Source organism: Dermochelys coriacea, chromosome 4 (assembly GCF_009764565.3).
Source record: "Dermochelys coriacea isolate rDerCor1 chromosome 4, rDerCor1.pri.v4, whole genome shotgun sequence".
Classification (NCBI taxonomy): domain Eukaryota; kingdom Metazoa; phylum Chordata; order Testudines; family Dermochelyidae; genus Dermochelys; species Dermochelys coriacea.
In genome coordinates, this window is record NC_050071.1 from 40,291,790 (window position 1) to 40,313,376 (window position 21,587).

Sequence of the window (21,587 nt, forward strand, 5' to 3'; positions counted from 1 at the left end):
CATCACTAATTGTATTACAGCTTCTAAATGTGAATCTAAAGTCACTGCAGGTTCTGATTGAGCCCTTTATGTGAGAATAGCCAAGAGGAGAATTTGTCTCTCTGGCTGTAGAGTTATTTTTTTGTTTTAAAGACCTTGGTTGCAAGGATGCTGTTTTCTTTATTTAAAGCCCTGAGCTACTTGGAAGTCTAAAGACTGGAGCTGGCCAAATAATTTGTGACAAACAATTTATTCAGTGAATATAGCTCTTTCTCCTGGTTGTGAATTATCCATAAGCAGATAGAGGTTTTTACAAAGTCATTCTTTGTTCAACATTATTCAGTGCATGCATGTTTTGTGTAGACTTTTTCCAGCCAATGTGAACTGGATCAATGCCACTCTATCAGTGATAGCTAAAAATACGAAGAGTACACCGTGTATCCATAAGCCCAATACAATGTGAATGGGTGCAATTTCTGTCTCTAAAGTTGAGGTGTGACCTTTGAGCTCTTTGTCTGCAGAAAATATTTGTCTGAACTCTGATTTTTTTTCTGATTTGGAAACAAAACAGTGTTTTTATGCTAAAATGGAGCAATAGTGTTAATGTAGAAAATTAGAAACCTAGTGAGGTAAAGTTAGGAATAATTTTCCCTCTACCTCCAACAAATAATTTTGGCTCAGATCTTAGGACAACCCCTTGCTGTTTTTAATACTCTCAACTATATACTAACGGCTAGATTCTGCCACCCTTACTCCTGTTGTGTAGCACCTAATTGTGGAAGTAATCCCACTAACATCAATGGAACTACTTGTGTAGTAAGGTACTGATCAATAGGAATAAGGATGTCAGAATCTGTCCCTCACTGATGAGAGAGAGAGAATGGGTCTGATTCTTCACTTGCTTGCATGGTGGAAGACAATGGAGAACCAGGCATACAGGATGGATTTTCGGAAGTGCCTAAGGGATTAGGAGCACAGGTCCCTCTGAAAGGCAATTTTTTTGTGCTCCTATCTCCTTTTAGTGCTTTTAAAAAGCCCACCCAAAAATTAGTCTACAGGAAGAATTGAATTATTTTAACTAAAGTTTTAATTTTAAACTCATTTAGCTAACCCAGTGCAAGAGGCTATGTGGACACTGGTACTTTGGTTTAAACCAGCTTAAGTCAACAAGAAACCGGTTTAAGCTAAACCAAAATAAACCACCCTTAAACCTAAATAAGAGCATCTACAAAGCCTTTTGCACTGGTTTAACTAAAGTGATAGAAATCCCCTATGTTTGCTTCCTACTTCTTTGTAGTCTTGGACAAGTAATTTAACACTCTCTGTTATTCAGCTTACCCTTCTGTGAAATGCGTATATAATAATTCTTAACTACTACATAGGACTGTAGTGAGAATTAAGGGTAATAAATATGTGTAATTGCCCCTTGAGATACTTGGATGAAAAGTGCTATAAGATGTAATGTATGATTATAATCATGTATCCCTGATTTATTTCCATGAAGGATATTCTGGACCACTAAAGGAAATTCCTCCTGAGAGGTTCAACACTACTTCTGTGCCAAAATATTATCAGTCCCCCTGGATAGAAGCCATCAGCAATGACCCAGAGCTGTTGGAGGCTTTATACCCTAGACTGTTTAAGCCTGAAGCAAAGTCAGAGCTGCCTGACTACAGGAGCTTTAACAGGTAATTTAGGAAGGAAGACTAATTTAACAGGACAGTAGAAATAGTTATGAGAAGTGGAATTTTTTTTTAATCAAACTATAGGGAAAGAAACTGGTTCATATACACGCACACACACACAGGCATGCATACACATACACCAAAGACTTTAAAGGGGAAAGCACACTTAGTCTAAATCTAAAGAATGGATTCTAAAATAAGCTCTAGCATAAACAACACAAGAGGAAGGTCATAGTAAAAGACTAAGAAATAAATAAAGAAGGAAAAGTAAGAGAAGAACACAATGTCCAATGAAATGAGGAATTTGATGCATAGGTGCTAGAACTAGGGATGCTGGGGGGTGTTACCACACCCCTTGGCTTGAAGTGGTTTCTGTCAGATACAGGGTTTACAGTTTGGTTCAATGGCTTCAACACCCCTACTATACAAATTGTTCTAGCACGCCTGACTTGATGGAATAAATACGACACAGCAAGGGCATGATCCAAAGCTTATTCGATCTTTCCAATGACTTCTGTGGGCACTGGATCAGGTCCTAAGTGAGCACTGTGCATAGGAGAGTTCTGGTTAGAATTTGGTTCATAAGCACTATAATAGGAACTATCAATTTTTGTTTCTTTATGTTACAATCCATAGTCAACAGATTCGTGTTTTAGGGTCTGATCCCTCAACTCTCACCTGCTGCCCTTAAGAGCCTGGAGAAGCTGAGAGCATTCAGTCCTCACAGGAGCTGTTCAATCACCTGAAGTATTAGACCCTCCATCATGTTTAACAGGCCATTGCAATCTCTGTCAACATCTTAAACTAAGAGATTTCAATTTTAAATCTGCAAAATAGGGTCACAAAAAACAAAAACTAGGCACCCAAAACAAGGTACTGAGTGTGGAGCCAGCAGGGAGCTGAAAGAGCAGTTATTTACACAATAGCTGGCGTACTGTGGGTTTCATTGGAACCTCGTGTTATGTTAACATTGGTTGGAACTTGGAACTATTTTGGGGAGCTTTAAAAAACATCTAGACTGTGCCTCCCACTTTTATTCATATTGTGCACAATATCTTCTTTTATTAAAATCACAAACTTTTTTTTCTTAAATGGCTCCTATTTAGCTCCCAAACCAAAGCCAAACCAAAAAATTGGCCAAAAAATAAAAACAAACAAACAAACCCAGCTGTGTGGCAATCTGCTTCCATAGAAAATGGGAGATAGTGGGAATGTAAATCTGTAGGAAATTGTCAAGACCAACATCTACATTCAGGAGCATGGAGGTAAGCAGGTGAACCTAAATTATGAGGGTGAGGAGGGGAAATACAGCTATCACATCATGGCACTACATAGCCTCCCCTAAATCTGCTTCACAACCAGATGAACAAGTAGTTGTAGCTACTGACCTGGAGGAATAGTTGGGAAACAATGTGTCATGTTCCCCTCAGAAAATGATATGACAGATACTGACCGGAGAGTTCATGTGACTACAACTGCCACCATGGGAACAATAGCTGCACAGTTTAGCTATTATGGTTACTAGCACTACAGAAAACCTGATAGACACTTATAGATACATGCTGCCGTGGCTGGAAAAGGGAAGAACTAGGGGGCTGCACTGAAGCAGAATTTCTATAAACATGTGGTCTGAGGTCTGGCTGATATCCAGTGGTGTCTTCTGTAAATTTTCAGCTTCTCAGGGAGATTAGATTTTGTTCACTGCCCATTTCTCATCGCTACCAGTCTTATTTTTCCATGAGGATGATGTGGTGTAACTGCATCTTTTGGGGTACATATTCCTCTTTTGTGCATTTGTACATGGGAAGGGTCAATACCATCCTTGCTAACTGTTATAACAAATTGAAACCTGCCACTGAAATTCAGGTTTTGGTCTTATATTTGATCCAGAAAGTTTTAAACAGTGGAAATGGTAAATTCAAAATGTAAGGCAGAATGATGTAATCCTTCATATTTTAAATAAAAACATACCTTGTCCTATCTGGAAAAAAGCACCAAACTATGCCAGGCCTAGATTGGCTGTTTGATGTGTATGATACCTTTTATATTTATGACCTCTAGTCATTATTAATGCAGAAAGTGTCTAGCTAATTGGTTTATTTAATTACAATCCTGGAAACATGCAGTTGATAAAATATTTAATAGATGAATTGTGATGTCATAGTGAAATCAATGTATTAGCTAGTATCAGTCAGGGTTTCCAATTCCACTGTGTCACACCAGGAAGAACTACTTTCAGGATTTGGTAATGTACAGTGCAACGCATAGGTACATTCACCATTTATCAGCAGAAGGAGTAGGATTGATGGCATGCCTGGCATGGAACTCCAAACATAGTGTTCAAATTGTTCTTAGTACATTCAGCTATATTTGTTAAAATGACATTCTTTGATTTTAGAGACGAAATTTAGGATCCTTTCAGATCTGCTTGTTCAAGCACCACTACTAATGAAATCAATGGGACTTCACTAGAAGTTTTTCCTGACTAAGAAGTGAGTTAGGTTTGTTGAATAAGACTCAGACATAGATGACTTTAAATCAGGACTATTTTAGAGGTATACTGAAGCTAGAAAAGGATTCAGAACTTTTTTGTGCGGAAATGTATCATTTGCCCTTCCAGCAATACAGGGCTCAATCTTGACCACACATCAATGGGAGTTTAACCATTGACTCTAATGGGAGCAGGATCAGACCTCAGGAATTAATACAGCTAATGATCTGATTTGGGGTTGGGTTTACACAACAGGAGCCTGGCAGCACTGGTAAATCCATCAAGGAGGAGGTTGTGGCAGCAAAAAGCAGCTGAAGTTGCCTCCCTGCACAGGGCTTATAAATAGTCAGTGCAATCTAAAATATTTGTGGTATGGAGTAGACTGCCTGGTCAGGGTGACCAGAATACACTGGCTCAGAGAATACCTTGAGCAGACTCTGCTGGTAAGGAACCTGGGGAGTTCCTGGTGGGTACCCTACTCTAATGGACACTCTATAGGAAATTGCAAAACCACTTGCTTTCCTTTAGAGATGAGTCTCCCAGGGGACACAAGGAGAATTAACTGGCACAAAGGTAAGAATGTCAGCCTGGAAGAATCTATCCAAGAATCAGTATGAAAAAGCCAGTGTGAATTCTTTTTGCTAATTAGTTTATAATAGGAAATTAATGTAATCCCTTCCTTCCACTCTCTTTCCAGTGGAGAAAAATGTCAAAAATAGAATTATAGGTGACAAATAAAGCACTGCAGCTTGCCTGCATCTGACAACAAGCAGGTTTGACTGGTTCTTCCTCTCCAACTAGATGAGTCCTTGCTCAGGCCTCTCCCGTCCCAATCTATTGCTTCCAAAACACTAAGGAATCCAGTCCAGCTGGCTAGTGCTTTGCTTTATTGATTTACAAACCCTGGATCCGATCCTGCAAAATGCTAAGTGTCTCCTGCCAAGTGTCAAGTGCTCTCAACTTGCAGGAGGCAGGCACTGTCTTAGCGCAGTCTAGCAGGCAGTCTGTGTCCCAAAATTGCTTACAATCTAAATAGACAAGACAGACATAGGACAGGGGAAAGTGTATAACACACAAGCAGACAGCAGCAAACATTATGTTAGTACTATGATTTATTTATTTTTTATGACTGGGTTTAGTTAGGAGGGAAACGGTTAAATTAAAAGGAAAGTAAAGGGAGTGGGGACATTGAAGAGAAGGAGGTGAGTGGGAGAGACACAGGGACTGGGAGAAGAAGGTAAGAGGGAATGAAGCTGAGGTGAAGAGACTGTGAGGGAGGGTAAGGAGAGGGTTGGAAGAAACAGCCAATCAGCACATGCAAGAGAAAGTCCAGTCGAAACTGTAGAAAGATCTCTAGAATGTCCAAAGGTTCCTGCTTTGGCCGCTTCTTCAGATGGTCCTACCCAATAGTGTCTCTGCATGGTTCCAATCCTCTTCAGTTTTTCCCCAAGGCATCCTGGTGGGTGAGGGGATATCACTTGAGTCCTACTTTCTCCAGAGTGTGTGGGTATGTCGGGGCAGGTCTCTGCACAGCTCTTAGCAGAATGTTTAGGAAATGTTATTCACATTTTTAAAAAGAAAAGGAGTACTTGTGGCACCTTAGAGACTAACAAATTTATTATGCAAGGCACTGAATTTAGCCGTATAGAGTGGAGAAACCTCACATTTTTAAAGAACTCTGGGCAAATGAAGATTTTTTTTAATACTTTAATTATATAACTATAGCAGCTAAATCAGCATAGTTAAAAACTTTCTCTCTCAATCTGTTAACCTCCAAAAATTTCAGATAAAAATTTTCTCCTTTATAGGGACAATTTAATAATAATTTAAAAAATGAGGAAAAAAATAATGTGCCCATATAGAGCAGGGGCTAAAAAATATGCGTATGTGCCATGATGTTTTTAAATCATGCATCAACTTTTTAGGAATATGCAAAGTGAATATTAAACCACCCCCTAGACTTCCTGCTGCCACTACCTGGAACCATCATTCTTTCTCCTATATTGTGCAATGACTATTCGGAATTTTTTAGACACTGGTTTTGGGTTACAGACCATGAATCAGAGCTCAGATTATTTACTTAGTTTCCAAACAGTGCAGGATATTACAGCACCTGGTTGTCATCCAAGTTATTTCTCACAGGAAAATGTACTGATGCCATGAAGGATGAATTAACCTTTATTAGCTGATTACTGCACTCTCTTTCATGCAGATCATCATGTATTTCTGCATAGCACACAGGTATGTGTTAATGCATAATCCAGCGAGGCCAGTTTTTGTAAGGCAGTGATTCTTTTTTTTGTAAATTCAAAAGATATTTAGTGAATTTTCATAAAACTCACAAATTTGAATGTGTTATCTATTCCTATGTGGTCTACATATAGACAGAATTATAAAGGGAAACAATTATTTCATGATATAAAATACTATAATAATAATATTGAAACACAAACACAAAATTAACATTGATTATCCTTTTGTTAACTTACAAATCCATAAACCTTAAAGATTACATGAATACTACCATGAGAATATACATCTTAATTAGAGCAGCAATTAAAATGATCATTATTTTCCAATAACATGTAGGTCACTGCGCTCACTCTGTGCTGATTATAAAGTAATTATTTTTAATCAGTAAGGTACAGTATAGAATTTGTCATGTGTAACCTGGAAGAAAATTTCCAGGCTCACTTAGACAGTCACTGTGTGTGAAGAACTCCCATTGATTTCAAAGAGAATCTAGTGTGTTAAGTGGCTGCTGCTACAAAATCTGGTCCTTTATGTGTCAGAAGATGTAGTTTTGGAGCCTGATCCAAAAACCACCCTCCATTCCCATGGAGTGTGGGTGATCAGAACCTTTTATGAGGCACTTATCACCTTGCCAGGATCAATTTTTGGAACCAGAGTTGGCTCTTCTTGGGATGATGTGAAAATGAGGTAGAATCAGAAAAGGCTAAAACAGGAAAAAAAGTTAAAAAATTACTTGGACAAATTAGATGTCTTCAAGTCACCAGGGCCTGATGAAATGCATCCTAGAATACTCAAGGAGCTGACTGAGGAGATATCTAAGCCATTATCGATTATCTTTGTAAAGTCATAGAACACGGGAGAGATTCCAGAAGACTAGAAAAGGGCAAATATAGTGCCAATCTATAAAAAGGGAAATAAGGACAACCCAGGGAATTACAGAACAGTCAGTTTAACTTCTGCACCCGGAAAGATAATGGAGCAAATAATTAAGCACTCAATTTGCAAACTTCTAGAAGATAATACGGTGATAAATAACAGTCAGCATGGATTTGTCAAAAACAAATCATGTCAAACCAACCTGATAGCTTTCTTTGACAGGGTAACAAGCTCTGTGGATGGGGGGAAGTGGCAGACGTGGTATATCTTGACTTTAGTAAAGCTTTTGATACTGTCTTGCATGACCTTCTCATAAACAAACTAGGGAAATGCAACGTAGATGGAGCTACTATAAGATGGGTGCAAAACTGGTTTGAAAACCATTTCCAGAGACTAGTTCACAGTCATGCTGGAAGGGCATAATGAGTGGGGTCCTGCAGGGATCAGTTCTCAGTCTGGTTCTGTTCAATATCTTCATCAATGATATAGATAATGGCCCACAGAGTACACTTATAAAGTTTGTGGATGATACCAAGCTGGGAGGGGTTACAAGTGCTTTGGAGGATAAGATTAAAATTCAAAATGACCTGGATAAACTGGAGAAATGGTCTGAAGTAAATAGGATGAAATTCAACAAGGACAAATACAAAGTACTCTATTTAGGAAGGAACAATCAATCAGTTGCACACATATAAAATGGGGAAATGACTGCCTAGGAAGGAGTACTGCGGAAAGGGATCTGGGGGTCAAAGTGGACCACAAGCTAAATATGAGTCAACAGTGTAATGCTGTTGCAAAAAAAGTGAACATTCTTCTGGGATGTATTAGCAGGAGCATTGTAAGCAAGAACATGAAAAGTAATTCTTCCGTTCTACTCCACGCTGATTACGCCTCAACTGGAGTATTGTGTCCCATTCTGGGTGCCATATTTCAGGAAGGATGCGAACAAATTGGAAAAGGTCCAGAGAAGAGCAACAAAAATGATTAAAGGTCTAGAAAACATGACCTCTGAGGAAAGATTGAAAAAACTGGGTTTGTTTAGTATGGAAAAGAGAAGACTGAGGGGACATGATAAACAGTTTTCAAGTACATAAAAGATTGTTACAAGGAGGAGGGAGAAAAATTGTTCTTCTTAACCTCTGAGGATATGGAATGCACTTAAATTGCAGCAAGGGAAGTTTAGGTTGGACATTAGGAAAAATTTCCTAACTGTCAGGGTGGTTAAGCATTGGAATAAATTGCCTACGGAGGTTGTGGAATCTCCATCATTGGAGATTTTTTAAGAGCAGGTTAGACAAACACCTGTCAGGACTGGTCTAGATAATACTAAGTCCTGCCACGAGTGCAGGGACTGGACTAGATGACCTCTCAAGGTCCCTTCCAGTTCTATGATTCTATGTACCTAACTGCAAAATTTTAGTGAGCAATCTCTATGCACCACATAGAGCAGTCTAGTCTATAGTAGATACTTCCCTTTGATTTTTTTGTTGAATCTTGGAGTTTGCTCATCTGGCATGGGTATTGTTTTACCATGTATAGCCTGCTAACATTCCAGTAAAATCTTCAATTGTTCTCTTCTGGTTTCTGCTGGTGTTCAATTATTTGTTTTGATCTGCACTGGAGGACCAGTAGCCCCAGGAACTCTAGACCAATGGATCTATTACTCTGTATCAAACCCAGAAAACCAAGTGGGCCAACTGAAAGGTCTCCGTTTTCAGCTGGAATTCACTTGGCTGTGCCACTACTTATGTGGTTTTCTGGCAACCAAGAATCAAGGTCCAGTTAACAAATTGCTTCTTTACTAGCCATAATCTAGATATATCCCAGGAAAACTATTTGATTGACCAACAGGTATGGCCACATTTGGTACAATTTATTTCTGTTTGGTCAGGTTTGTTTACACATGGGGTTCTGGAACAGCTAAGAGAAAACTCTCGGTCCAGAAGTCTGCAAGTACAAAAGAATCTCAAACTGTGTGTGGAAATATTGTTTTAAAATATTTGCAAATTCATTTAACTGTGTATGCTGGCTAAGTGTTTCTTATCTTTAGATTTGTTAAGCTAATCACCTCAGGAACATTTACCGGTACCTTTAAATAATATTACAAATACTGGCAGCGGATAATGGACTAGATTCGGCCTGGGTTTCTGCAAGCCTCTACCAAAAAAAAACCTAGGCAGGGCCCTTGAGGTATAAAGTCTTCTTCAGAGAGTAGGTTTCAATTACAATATTGTTTTTCACCAATTTAACTAAGCCAGTTTCTAAACCAATTTAGTTAAATCAATACAACACTTGTGAGAAGATATGGTCATACATTGTCAATCCACTGACTTCAACTTCATTACCTCTGATTTATAGCAGTTTTAGATCAGAATCAGGCCCTTACTTCTTTAATTCACCTTCTTGAGGTCTGTAGTGCACACAAGACAGTAGAACCTGGTCCTTAATATGTCTAGAAGACAATATGTTCTGACTCTCAAAATAGGAGGGGAAGAGGCTGGAGCATATACCAGACCTATCATTTGCAAAATACCTTCAGTGACTAAATCAGCAATCATCAGGCACTCACTTTGTTACAACTTATTGTTCAATCATTTTTCCATCCAAATACTGGGTAAATATTGGGTAACTATGACTATGAGAAAGGCTGAGAATAAACATGTATGTAAAAGGGAACAAAAGAGGGGCACTGAAGAGAATTTGCCAGAAAAATAATCAACATATGGCTTTTCCAAAAGTTTTTTAAGAGATCTCAGAAAGCTAGGAATCATATTACTTTACTGAAAAAATGTCATAACAAATCAAACCAAAACAAAAAACAGATTATTCTTTTTCAGCTCTTGGGGCAAAAGAAAAACGGGTATTGTTAAAATCACATTTCACTTTTATTTTTCCCCCACCATCTTTACAGAGTTGCCACTCCATTTGGTGGTTTTGAGAGAGCATCAAAGCTGGTTAAATTCAAGATACCAGATTTTAATCTACTGCTGCTAAATGATCCCAGGTTCATGATCCTCGCTAACCCTCTTTCTACTAGGAGGTCCTTCAACAGGACTCCTAAGGGATGGACGTCTGAGAATATTCCCATAGTGTTCATCCAGCCTTCGGATTCCAACACTGTTCCAGAAACGGATGACCTGTGAAAAGGAAGCTGTTGTTTTATATTTGATACAAAATGCTGAAAGCTGACCATAAAAATCAGCATGTAATTATTTTGACTTTTAATAGATGCTCCTTGCAACAACCTCCCTTGGTAATTGGAGTCTAACTAACAACTTCTGTTACAGTATCCCTTTTCATGAGTTTAAATTAATCTACAGACCTAATATAAATAAAATAATTTGGCAACTATTCACTGACACGTTTTTGACTTTTGTCTGTCTATACATTTTACTTGTTTCACTTTTATTCTTTAATGAAAACTTAATGTTGTTTCAAACCTTTGCATTGCCACATTAAGAGCAGTTGTAATGAGGAAAAAATGACTCTGACATCATGGCATTCCATTTCTATTCTGGTCCTAGCAGATCCTCTCGATACCATGTCAGATTTGTTCAATATACTGTCAGTACTGCCTGCTTATCCTGGGATTTGGAAATGAAGCTTGAGTTCCAATCTTGTTCCCTATGAGGTTAAAGCTCTTCAGTGAGAGCAGACTTATCACTTATGTTTTTGCTGACTCTTGTATCACCACTAATAGTAAGTTTAGCTAGACGTTTGTAGAAAGTATACAGTAGATATAGTTATAAGAAAGAGAGACTATAGAATGGTATGGTGAGATACAAAGGTTATACCTACATGAGTTTGAGGTGGCTCTGTTATTCACAACTGCAAAGACCTGAATGACTGAAGTATTTATGCCAAAGAAGTACTAATAAAATGAGATAGGTCATTATATCAAATGAGTACCCTGCTTGAGAAATGCTTCCCTAGCCCTTCAATAGCCATAACGTATATATGCATAAGTGGTTTTTCTTTTCTGTCCAGGTTGCAGACTAGAATTGGGGCTTACTACAGTGTGTAAGAATTTTCTTGCATGTTGTACAGTAGTAAGCCCCGATGTATTAGGAAAGTGAAGGATTAGGCTGAACAGAAGCTGATATGATCCAGATACACACATGAAGCAGATAAACTAAATAAGGTGCCATTTTTACAGTGTCTTTTTCAGATTACAACCACATTTTTAATGAGACAAAACATCAATGTAGTAACTGATATAAAGTTTTACAAGATCCACAACTACATGCAACCCCAAACTTTAGATCACAATTAAACCCCACCCTACAGCTATGGCTAAAATAGAGAGTTTACAGCAGCACAGCTGCTCCTATGCTGCTACTCTGCTGTAAGCTCTCCAGTGTAGCCACTCTAAGCCAACAGGAGAGAGCTCTCCCATCAGCTTAATTACCCTAGTCCCCGCGAGCAGAGAAGCTCTTCCGCCAACATAGCAGTGTCTACACCAGCGCTTAAGTCAGTTACGTCTCTCAAGGGGGTGGCCAATATACACCCCTGAGCAACATACGTTTTGTTGACTTAAGCTGTAGTGTAGCCATAGCCTATATGATGTAGCAATGGCTAGACAAATGAAATGCATCAAGACACTACTTTTTCAAAGGCATTTCTCTAACTGATGGTATTGATCCATAATGGGTTCAGCTACAAAAGTGAGTGATTCAGCAAGGATCAGATGTGACTGAGGTAAAAAGTCATAGAATAAGAAGTAAAATGGGAAGATCGGAAGGCTTAAGAGAGTTAAAGAGTAACCATAGGTGAATAGTTTCAACACTGGAAAGAGGTCATGGAGGTATATTTCCAAATGAGTTGAAGCCTACCCTCTACTTTTGTGGTTGTAATTTGTACCTGCAAAAATTGCACAGGCATTTGAATTGTAGTTCAAGTCAGGTAGCTAGGGATACAAATTCTCTGATTTCTCACCTGCAATTGATTTTGGGGCCCAAGGTTGAATATAAATTGTACAGGTGTCAATTGCACCTACGAAACAGAGGTTAGGCCTTAGCTCATTTAAAATTTAACCCCATCCAGCCCAGGAGTCAGTTTTAGGATATTTATTGTTGTTAACATATAAAATGATATGGGTAATGATACTAAATGTGAGTTCCCCAATTCTACAGGTGTCACAAAGAGATTAGAGGTAAAGTAAATAACGAGGAGCATTACAGCCAGATTCAAAGGGATCAGAATAGTTTAATGATTGAGCCAGCAGATGACAAACACATTTCAATGCATCAAATTGCAAAAAACTATTCTGTGAGCATAGATCAAGTCAGGGAAATATGAGATAAATAAAAGAATAATTCAGCATTTTAATCAAGAAAAGGATTTGCAGATTAGCAGATTAGCCTACACTACAAGTTTATGTTGGTATAACTATTCACACCCCTGAGTGATGTATACTGACCTAACTCCCAGTGGCTTCTCCTGTTGACATAGCTACCACCTCCCACAGAGTTGGAGTACCTACGCTGATGGAAGAAGCTCTCCCATTGGCATAGGTAGAGTCTTCACTAAGCACTACAGCACCGCAGCAGCCCCCTCCCATTCCAAATCATATTATGCTAGGTCTCAAATGTGCAAAATGATCCGCTTGATCCACCTTTACTGTGCAGAGTTCCACTAAAGTACACAAAACTCTGTACCTGTGTAAAGGTCCACTCAGGGAGCTTCAATTTGCAGGACTGGAAATTTAGGGCCTTTCCATTGACTTCAATGGGTTTTGGATTGGGCATTTACTTTGTGAGGCACTTGCAAGATGCCATTGGGATGTTCCATGCAGTTACAATACCACTGGAAATATATTATTGTCTTTGGATATGTAGAGAAGGGCAATGCTGAATAGTCTAATCCATGATTCAAGAGTAAGGATTTGAGTTTATCCTTGCAGATAAAGAGATGGCCTTGAGGTGACAGAATAAAAGTTTCCAGGGACTGGCAAAGTCAAGAGAAACTTTTTTTTTAACATTGCTTCTTCTAAAACTAAGGAATATGACTGAGAAAATGGATTAAATGGGAAACTGAGGTACAGCTATTTTATGCATAGGTAAACAACCTTAAGGAATAATTTACCAGCAAAGGTGACTGAAGCAGAGTACAAATGAGTCCATGAGACACTTATATTTGTTTCCAGTAAAAGAGAGGATAGTAGGGTCTGATAAAAATGCAGGAAGGTAGAGGAAGTAAGGGCACATTTTGAAAAGGCCAGAAGTCCTTTATATGTATATTGAGCTAGAAGGTCGTTTCTTGTCCCTAAAATTTTCTGTGCTTTGTTCTCATTTACGAAGGGCACCTTTACACTGCTCCAGTAAAGATTTCCATTGCCAGAGTGTTTAAAGGAGCCTTAGTATAAATGAGAATCAGGTCCTCCATTTTTCAAATTATGCAATATATTTTGTGTGATATTCTTCTCCTACTAGAGTAAGGAGAATCAAGTGGAGGGGGAGTACGTGGATGAAAAACTCCATAGAGTAAAAGTCCTCAAAGATAAATGCAATGTACTCCTATTTATTCAGAACAAATGTCAAGAAAAAAATCAGGGTTCATGGCCTCCAATGGCTATATAAGGCTGAGGATATGCAGGTTATCAGCTGTAACTATGATGTTGTTTGTACAAAGGTGGAGTTGGAGATGGCAGCAGCTATGTGTTGGAAAGAAAGCTAGCCTTAAATCCATGTGGTCTTCCTCCCTTTTTCAACAAGATCTTTAGCTAATTTGTTCTTCTACTTGCTGCATAAAGAGTATCTTTGATAGCTGGTTCCAGGAAATGAGAATGTGCCTCCCATATTACAGTCTTATGTTACCAAGTATCTGCCTTTAGAAAGAAATGTTAGACTGAAGAAGTTCTCATGTTTATCCTGTACTTTGATGTAAAGTTCCCTAATTACATATATACTTCTCAGAGGTCCTGATTGTGTCAATCTGTCTGATTGTTCTTCTTCTTCATAATCCAAATATCTCACTCTTTTGGAAATAAATCCAGATTATATTAACCCCAATAATGTGTGCTTTAATTCATTTAATAGGATTTTGCTTTGAACAAATCTCAGAGGCAGAAGTTACCTGGTTAATCTGAAGATAGAACAAAACATGAAGGATTGAACTCCTGGCCCCACTAAAGGCAAGTGGAATTTTGCCATTGATTTCAGTGGAGCCAGGATTTCACTCTACATGTAGTTTATTTCTATCAGATCACAAAGTATGTCAAACAATATTTGTAAGTGAAGTTTATGCCACTATTTAATCCAATATGTGCCCAAGAGCAGAATTAATGTTGTGAGACTAAAGGAATAGGGCTAACCATATAGGAAGTTGGACTCATTAGTAAAGATGGAAAATGTCCTGATTCTTCCTCCAAAATTCAGGTAGATTTATTGACACTACAATAAAAAACAGAATTATTCAACAAAAAGAGGAATATGTTTTGTCAAGGACAAATTCACCAACAGAGGTGAGGAAGAAATTCTCTTAATAGGCAGGTTATTCCATAATTGTCCCCTTTTGTGTTTTTTGCATCTTCCTCTGAAGTAGCCAGTACTAGCCACTGTCAGAGACAGAACTATGGATTAGATTGACAATGGGTCTGAACCAGTATGGAAATTTCTTGGTACCTAAGAATTTTTTTCCAGCTCAGCTCTTGTACAGCCTAAAACCTAATGACCAGCTGCTGCTGTTCCTGACACATCATAGTAACCTGCACAAAGTGTTCTGAGACATACCTAGGACATGAAGATAACAAACTATCCTTGAAAAGGGATAATAAAAAACGTATATGGAAAATGAAATACTACATAAGGTAAGGCAGAGCTACTCAAATTGTGGTCCATAAATCACAAGCAGTCCTGTGAAGCACTTATTGGTGGTTCCCTGAGAGTTGGCTGGTCACATGATGCTGGCTCCTCCTTATTATTTCCAGAGGCTACATTTTGCTGAAAGGCAACTACAGTACATTAAATAATTTCCTAATATTACTTTCCATGTCTGTAGTTGTTGTAGTTGCCACAGAGCTATTATATTGTGAGGGAGACGGAAGGTGCTCCAGAAGATAATTTCTGTATTAAAATGTACTCAACACTGATAAAGTTTGAGAAACATGGTATTAAAGTGTTATGGGTCAGTCAATTAAATGCTGTTAACATCAGAGACGCTGTTATACCAAACACACATAAGAAATACACATCAGGAGTCCAATTTTCAACTGGGGACTCCTCCATAAGTCAGCCACATCCCTCGTTTGGATGAGGGTACCTAGGAATGTACATTATAAACATATACAGCTAAGTGCTACTTTGAGCATCCAAACGTGAAATTTGGACATCGTATTAAGGACCCTTCTACATTCTGGATGGGATTCTAACCCATATAAAGTCAACAGCAAAACTCCCAGGGTAGGATCCACAAAGGGATGTAGGCATTGCAACCCTGCGCATTGCAGCACCTACCTTTTAGGCATCTAGAAAAATCACAGAAACAATACTGCAATCCATAAAGCCTGAGTAAGGTGCCTAGACTCCTATACAATGAATGGGGAGAGATAGGCACTTTAGAATGCAATCCAGCATACTAGGCAGGGGCTGTCAAAACTAGCCAATGGAAGACGCTGACTGGAGGGATGGGTGCTAAGTCCCATAGCTCTCATGGAGATAACTGCCAAAGTCTGGGTTGCAGGGAGGTGCCTATTTCGGTTTTTGATCCATGAACCAGGGGATGACAGGCATTTCAATCATTTGTGGGGCTGAAACAAAAAAGCCAGGGAAAAAGGAGGGCGAACTTTAGCCTAGTGGGTAGTGTACTAACCCAGGATGTGGACGACCCTCTGTTCAAGTCCCACCTTCTCCTGAGGGGAGAAAGTACTTGAACAGGGAGCAGCCACCTCTCAGATGAGTGCCCTAACCATGAGGTTATAGAGTCATTCTAACACTTTCTTTGGCCAAATTGATATTTAAGTGTTTAATTAAAGTAGAACAACTTTAATAGGAGAGATTGAGGGAGACCCACATCGGACTATTCCATTGCCTAATGGCTACAGCATTCACCTGTGAGGTGAATATCCCTCATCAAATCACTTCTCATCACGTGGAGGGGAGGATAACTTGAACTGGAAGGTTTCCACATTCTGAGTGAGTAATCTGTGATCTAGGTCAAATGTGATAAAGGAGGTTCTCCTTCCCTCCCCACTCCTGTCTGTTTTGTATGACCTTACCAGCGGGGTAAAATGTGGTAGGTAGTCTCTCTGAGCACACCAACTTGACTGGGCCCCCGCATATTACTGGCTGAATGCCTGTCTTCCCTGGTTTGTGAATTACTCTGGGGTTTAGGCAGGAGATACGTGTCCAGACATCTAGAGTGAGGCACCTGTGTGCATTCTCAGAGGCTTTCACATAAGTGCCTAGGGAACTTTTACTACAAAAACTTGAGCACCAAATGAATTAAGGCACCTACAGGATTAGGTGGCATCTGAGCAGTTTTGTGGACTGCAGTGTTGCCTAAAAATGGGACTTAGGCACCTAAGTACCTTTGTGAATCGCACCCCCATTGATTAAAATGGGATAGGATTTCACTCTCAATGTCCATACCTAATGACTATGTACTACAGAAATCAAGTTAGAAATCAGCTCACTACGAGTCACAGGCATTATTTACTGAAATGAAAGTCACACTTACTACACAAAGTTTACAGAAAATGGATCTAATAACAGGAGAAAGGCTGTTCTTGTGTCACTAAAGGATAAGGTTTGGAGTCAGGAAACCCAAGCTCTGTCACAGGCTGATTTTGGGCAAGATATTTAATCTATTTGTGCCTCAATTCCCTCATTAGTTATATTGGGATAATAATATTTCCCTAACTCATAAGGATATTGTGAGACTAAATTCAATAATTTGTGAAAGGCTCTGAGATCCCTAAATCACAGTAAGTGTATAAGTAGCAGAGAATGAAGTGAGCCAGCTATTCTTGCAAAAACAAGTAGAGATCAAAATGTTCAATAAGGGTTGCAAAAAGAACGTTCTGAACTCTGCCAAGTTGGAAGATGATTGTACCAGCAGACATATTAATGCAGGAATTTTTTCACACTGCTGTCTCTGAAAGACAGAATTTAATGCATTTTCTAAAATAGTTACTTGTTTTTATTTAACCTCCTACAGTCAATATTTTAAACATCCTTTTTTTTGTGAAAATAGATACAAATAAACAATAACCAAAGCAGCTACAAATCTTTCCGCCTTTTCTATGGGTGTAGAGGCCCTCTTGCAACAGAATTAGTGCATTTCCTTTGAGGTGGGAGGGGGAAAAGGAAAGAGCAGGGTTTAAGGGGGCTGTGAAGGGAGTGAGAAATTCCTACATGGCACAGAGACCAGGTCTCAGAGATCTCCCTGTGTGCTACCACACCACATCTGTTTATATTCATCCCTTCCAAATCCCATAGCAGAGATTCCAGTGGCTGTGGAGTAGCTGGGGAGGCTCTTCTCCGTTTCCCACTGCCAATTTCCCCAATACAGTTCAAGTACCATCACGCTCAAGATTACTGGTAAACCACTATGAAAGATAGTTTCAAATGAGCAGAAATAATTTGTAAGCCATAAACAATGTTTGAAGTATGTCAGGGTCTTCCGAAGCTGGGCCACTGTAAGCCATGAAGGATCACAGGTGTTATCTCATTAGGGGAGCTTTCACAGAGCATAAACACTCATCCCTTTTTTCTTCCTCCTCACTTCCCTCTAGATATAACAGCAAACACAAGGTAAACTTTGCTTTTCCTTTATTTGTTTCATCTACACTAAACATTGTGTTAATGTTTCTCCAGGTTATTTATCAACAGTGCTAACTTCTCTGAAAATGCTAAGTGTAGTGCCAGAAGCAGTTTCCCTGAAGTCATCTAAAGTTTGTTTATTTCCTATTTTCAAAGATGGATCGCTAAAGTTTTGAAATTATGATGAAGTCAAAAAACCTGAAAAATGTTGGTGAAAGTTTTCATCAAAAAATTATTTGGTTAAAAAATTGATTTAAAAAATTGTAAAAAAGCTTAAAATTTGGAAAACTTGCAGCAGCTCTACTTCTGTCGCTAGTAAAATAAGGGAACAAATATTAAGATAAAATAATCATTGCCAAGGAAAGGGAACCATGAGCAACAGGTAGAGTGGGTTTACAAATAATGAATTCTACAAACAAGCTTAATTTTTTTATTTTATATAAAATAAACAAAATGGATAAATAAGACATAGTAGATGCAATATTTATGGATTACAGTGAAGTATTTGAGACAGTACCTCATTAACACTGCTCATAAAATTTATTCAGATTAGTGTGGAAGAGAACAATGTCATACAGAATGAAAGTTTATAAACAAAGACTAATGGAAAAATGAATAATGTACCAACTTAGTGCCTAATAGTGTACTCTAAGGGATTGATGTTGGGTGTGGTAATATTTAAAATATTCATTAATGATCTAGAAGATGGAGTAAAAGGTATGCTAATGATACTTAAACTAGGAGTACTTGTGGCACCTTAGAGACTAACAAATTTATTTGAGCATAAGCTTTCGTGAGCTACAGCTCACTTCATTGGATGCATTTCATGTAGCTCACGAAAGCTTATGCTCAAATAAATTTGTTAGTCTCTAAGGTGCCACAAGTACTCCTTTTCTTTTTGCGAATACAGACTAACACGGCTGCTACTCTGAAACCTTAAACGAAGAGATTTCCAAATACTAGCAAGGACAGAAAAATATAGCAACTAGAAATATGAACATATAACAACATTATCTGAGGGGAAATAATCCAAACCACAGATATCCAATGGAAGGGAACAAAATGGGAAAGCAATAATGCTAAGAGAGAGCTAGGAATTGCATTGGACAGCAAATTAGAAAGGAGCTAGCTCTGCAATATGGTGGCAATCAAGTCCACTGCAATTTTGTCCCATGTATTTTGAACAATCTATTATGGATCAGAGTAAAAGCTGTTCATTTGACTGCACATAGGATATTGTGATTATTTCTGGGTATCCCACATGTATTGGATAGTTAGTGACTAAACGTTTGAACTAAATTCCATTGCAGTCAATGGAAAGATCCCCCTTCATTTCAATGGGATTTTTTATCAACCCCTAATTGAGAAGAATACATGCTTTCAAAGAGAAGATCAAAAATGTGCCCCACATATCATCAGTGTGTACCTGCATATGCAACTACCTTGAAACAATAGCTGAGAGGTGTAAAGTGGTTCCATTCATCTGAGTTATTAACTGTAAAACCCACTAAAACTTTCTCAACAAAGGCCTTTGTGGTTATACGTAGAGGAGAGTTGTGATCCCGTTTGAAGACAGGTTTCAGAGTAGCAGCCGTGTTAGTCTATATCCGCAAAAAGATAAGGAGTACTTGTGGCACCTTAGAGACTAACAAATTTATTTGAGCATAAGCTTTCGTGAGCTACAGCTCACTTCATCGGATGCATTCCTCAGAGTTTGAACACAGACAGGGTTTGTCCAGGCTTGAATCTACAAGTGTGTTAGTTAACTCAAATTAATTGACAACCAATGATTTAAGGCTGGATCACCAGCTCTGGTCTAGACAGACTGCGGGGAAGAGGGGGCAGGGATGTCTGCCCTTTGCAGCCACTCCATCGTGAGTTTCATAGTAGCAGCCGTGTTAGTCTGTATTCGCAAAAAGAAAAGGAGTACTTGTGGCATCTTAGAGACTAACAAATTTATTAGAGCATAAGCTTTTGTGAGCTACATGATGAAGTGAGCTGTAGCTCACGGAAGCTTATGCTCTAATAAATTTGTTAGTCTCTAAGGTGCCACAAGTCCTCCTTTTCTTTTTGCGGATATAGACTAACACGGCTGCTACTCTGAAACCTGTGTTCAAACGGGATCACAACTCTCCTCTACGTATAACCACAAAGGCCTTTGTTGAGAAAGTTTTAGTGGGTTTTACAGTTAATAACTCAGATGAATGGAACCACTTTACACCTCTCAGCTATTGTTTCAAGGTAGTTGCATATGCAGGCACACACTGATGATATATGGGGCACATTTTTGATCTTCTCTTTGAAAGCATGTATTCTTCTCAATTAGGGGTTGATAAAAAATCCCATTGAAATGAAGGGGATCTTTCCATTGACTGCAATGGAATTTAGTTCAAACGTTTAGTCACTAACTATCCTATACATGTGGGATACCCAGAAATAATCACAATATCCCATTTTCCACCAAATGCATCCGATGAAGTGAGCTGTAGCTCACGAAAGCTTATGCTCTAATAAATTTGTTAGTCTCTAAGGTGCCACCGGTACTCCTTTTCTTTTTGTGAATACAGACTAACACGGCTGCTACTCTGAAACCTGCAATATCCCATGTGCAGTCAAATGAACAGCTTTTACTCTGATCCATAATAGATTGTTCAAAATACATGGGACAAAATTGCAGTGGACTTGATTGCCACCATATTGCAGAGCTAGCTCCTTTCTAATTTGCTGTCCAATGCAATTCCTAGCTCTCTCTTAGCATTATTGCTTTCCCATTTTGTTCCCTTCCATTGGATATCTGTGGTTTGGATTATTTCCCCTCAGATAATGTTGTTATATGTTCATATTTCTAGTTGCTACATTTTTCTGTCCTTGCTAGTATTTGGAAATCTCTTCGTTTAAGGTTTCAGAGTAGCAGCCGTGTTAGTCTGTATTCGCAAAAAGAAAAGGAGGACTTGTGGCACCTTAGAGACTAACCAATTTATTTGAGCATAAGCTTTCGTGAGCTACATGAAATGCATCCGAGGAAGTGAGCTGTAGCTCACGAAAGCTTATGCTCTAATAAATTGGTTAGTCGCTAAGGTGCCACAAGTCCTCCTTTCCTTCCATCGTGAGTGACTCTTGTAGCGTGGTATTAATAAGCAACAAAGCCCTCTCCAAGCCAAACAGAGTCCTTTGCCCGGATGTTGGGGGTAGAGTCCACCCTCTGGACCCCACCTGCCTAACCATATAGGGGGCAGGAGAGGGAATGTGGCCAAATCTTGCAATTTTAACACTTCAGTATTTAGTACATTTTTAGTGACAGGTACTAACCACGCATGCGCTGCTTCCCGCGGACAGACACCCCCATCAGGCTCTCTCCGGTTGAGGCAGGACACGACTTTTTAATTGGTTTGGCGCGTTATACGTCACTCCCCTGCTCTTCCAATCGCCGTCAGGGTGCTTTCAACTCCCCTCCTCTCCCCGGTTGCGAAGACCGCGTCTTCCTCACCTGCGCTGCGGGCCGGAGGTCGCAGGGGTTGGTGACGATCCGGGCTATTGAGACGC

The 21,587-nt window shown here is 39.0% G+C and overlaps 1 protein-coding gene and 1 long non-coding RNA gene across 3 annotated transcripts in view; one reads left to right on the forward strand and one right to left on the reverse strand.

Moving 5' to 3' along the window:
• MYOZ2 (myozenin 2) overlaps positions 1 to 14,321 on the forward strand; it is a 38,720-nt gene extending 24,399 nt beyond the window's left edge. The window contains exons 5-6 of one of the 2 annotated variants that reach the window (XM_038399226.2): positions 1,484 to 1,667; positions 10,196 to 14,312. In XM_038399226.2, the coding sequence (XP_038255154.1) occupies positions 1,484 to 1,667; positions 10,196 to 10,427 (416 nt within the window). In that variant the 3' untranslated portion in view covers positions 10,428 to 14,312. Of the gene's footprint in view, positions 1 to 1,483; positions 1,668 to 10,195 lie in introns of both variants that reach the window. The other variant, XM_043513429.1, reaches the window with a different exon arrangement.
• On the reverse strand, positions 7,032 to 21,505 carry LOC122459916. Its single transcript, XR_006280900.1, has 3 exons — positions 21,354 to 21,505; positions 10,255 to 10,421; positions 7,032 to 7,111 (listed from the first exon to the last, which is right to left on the reverse strand). It is a non-coding gene; the product is annotated as an uncharacterized LOC122459916 (long non-coding RNA).
• Between the last annotated feature and the right edge of the window lie 82 nt (positions 21,506 to 21,587).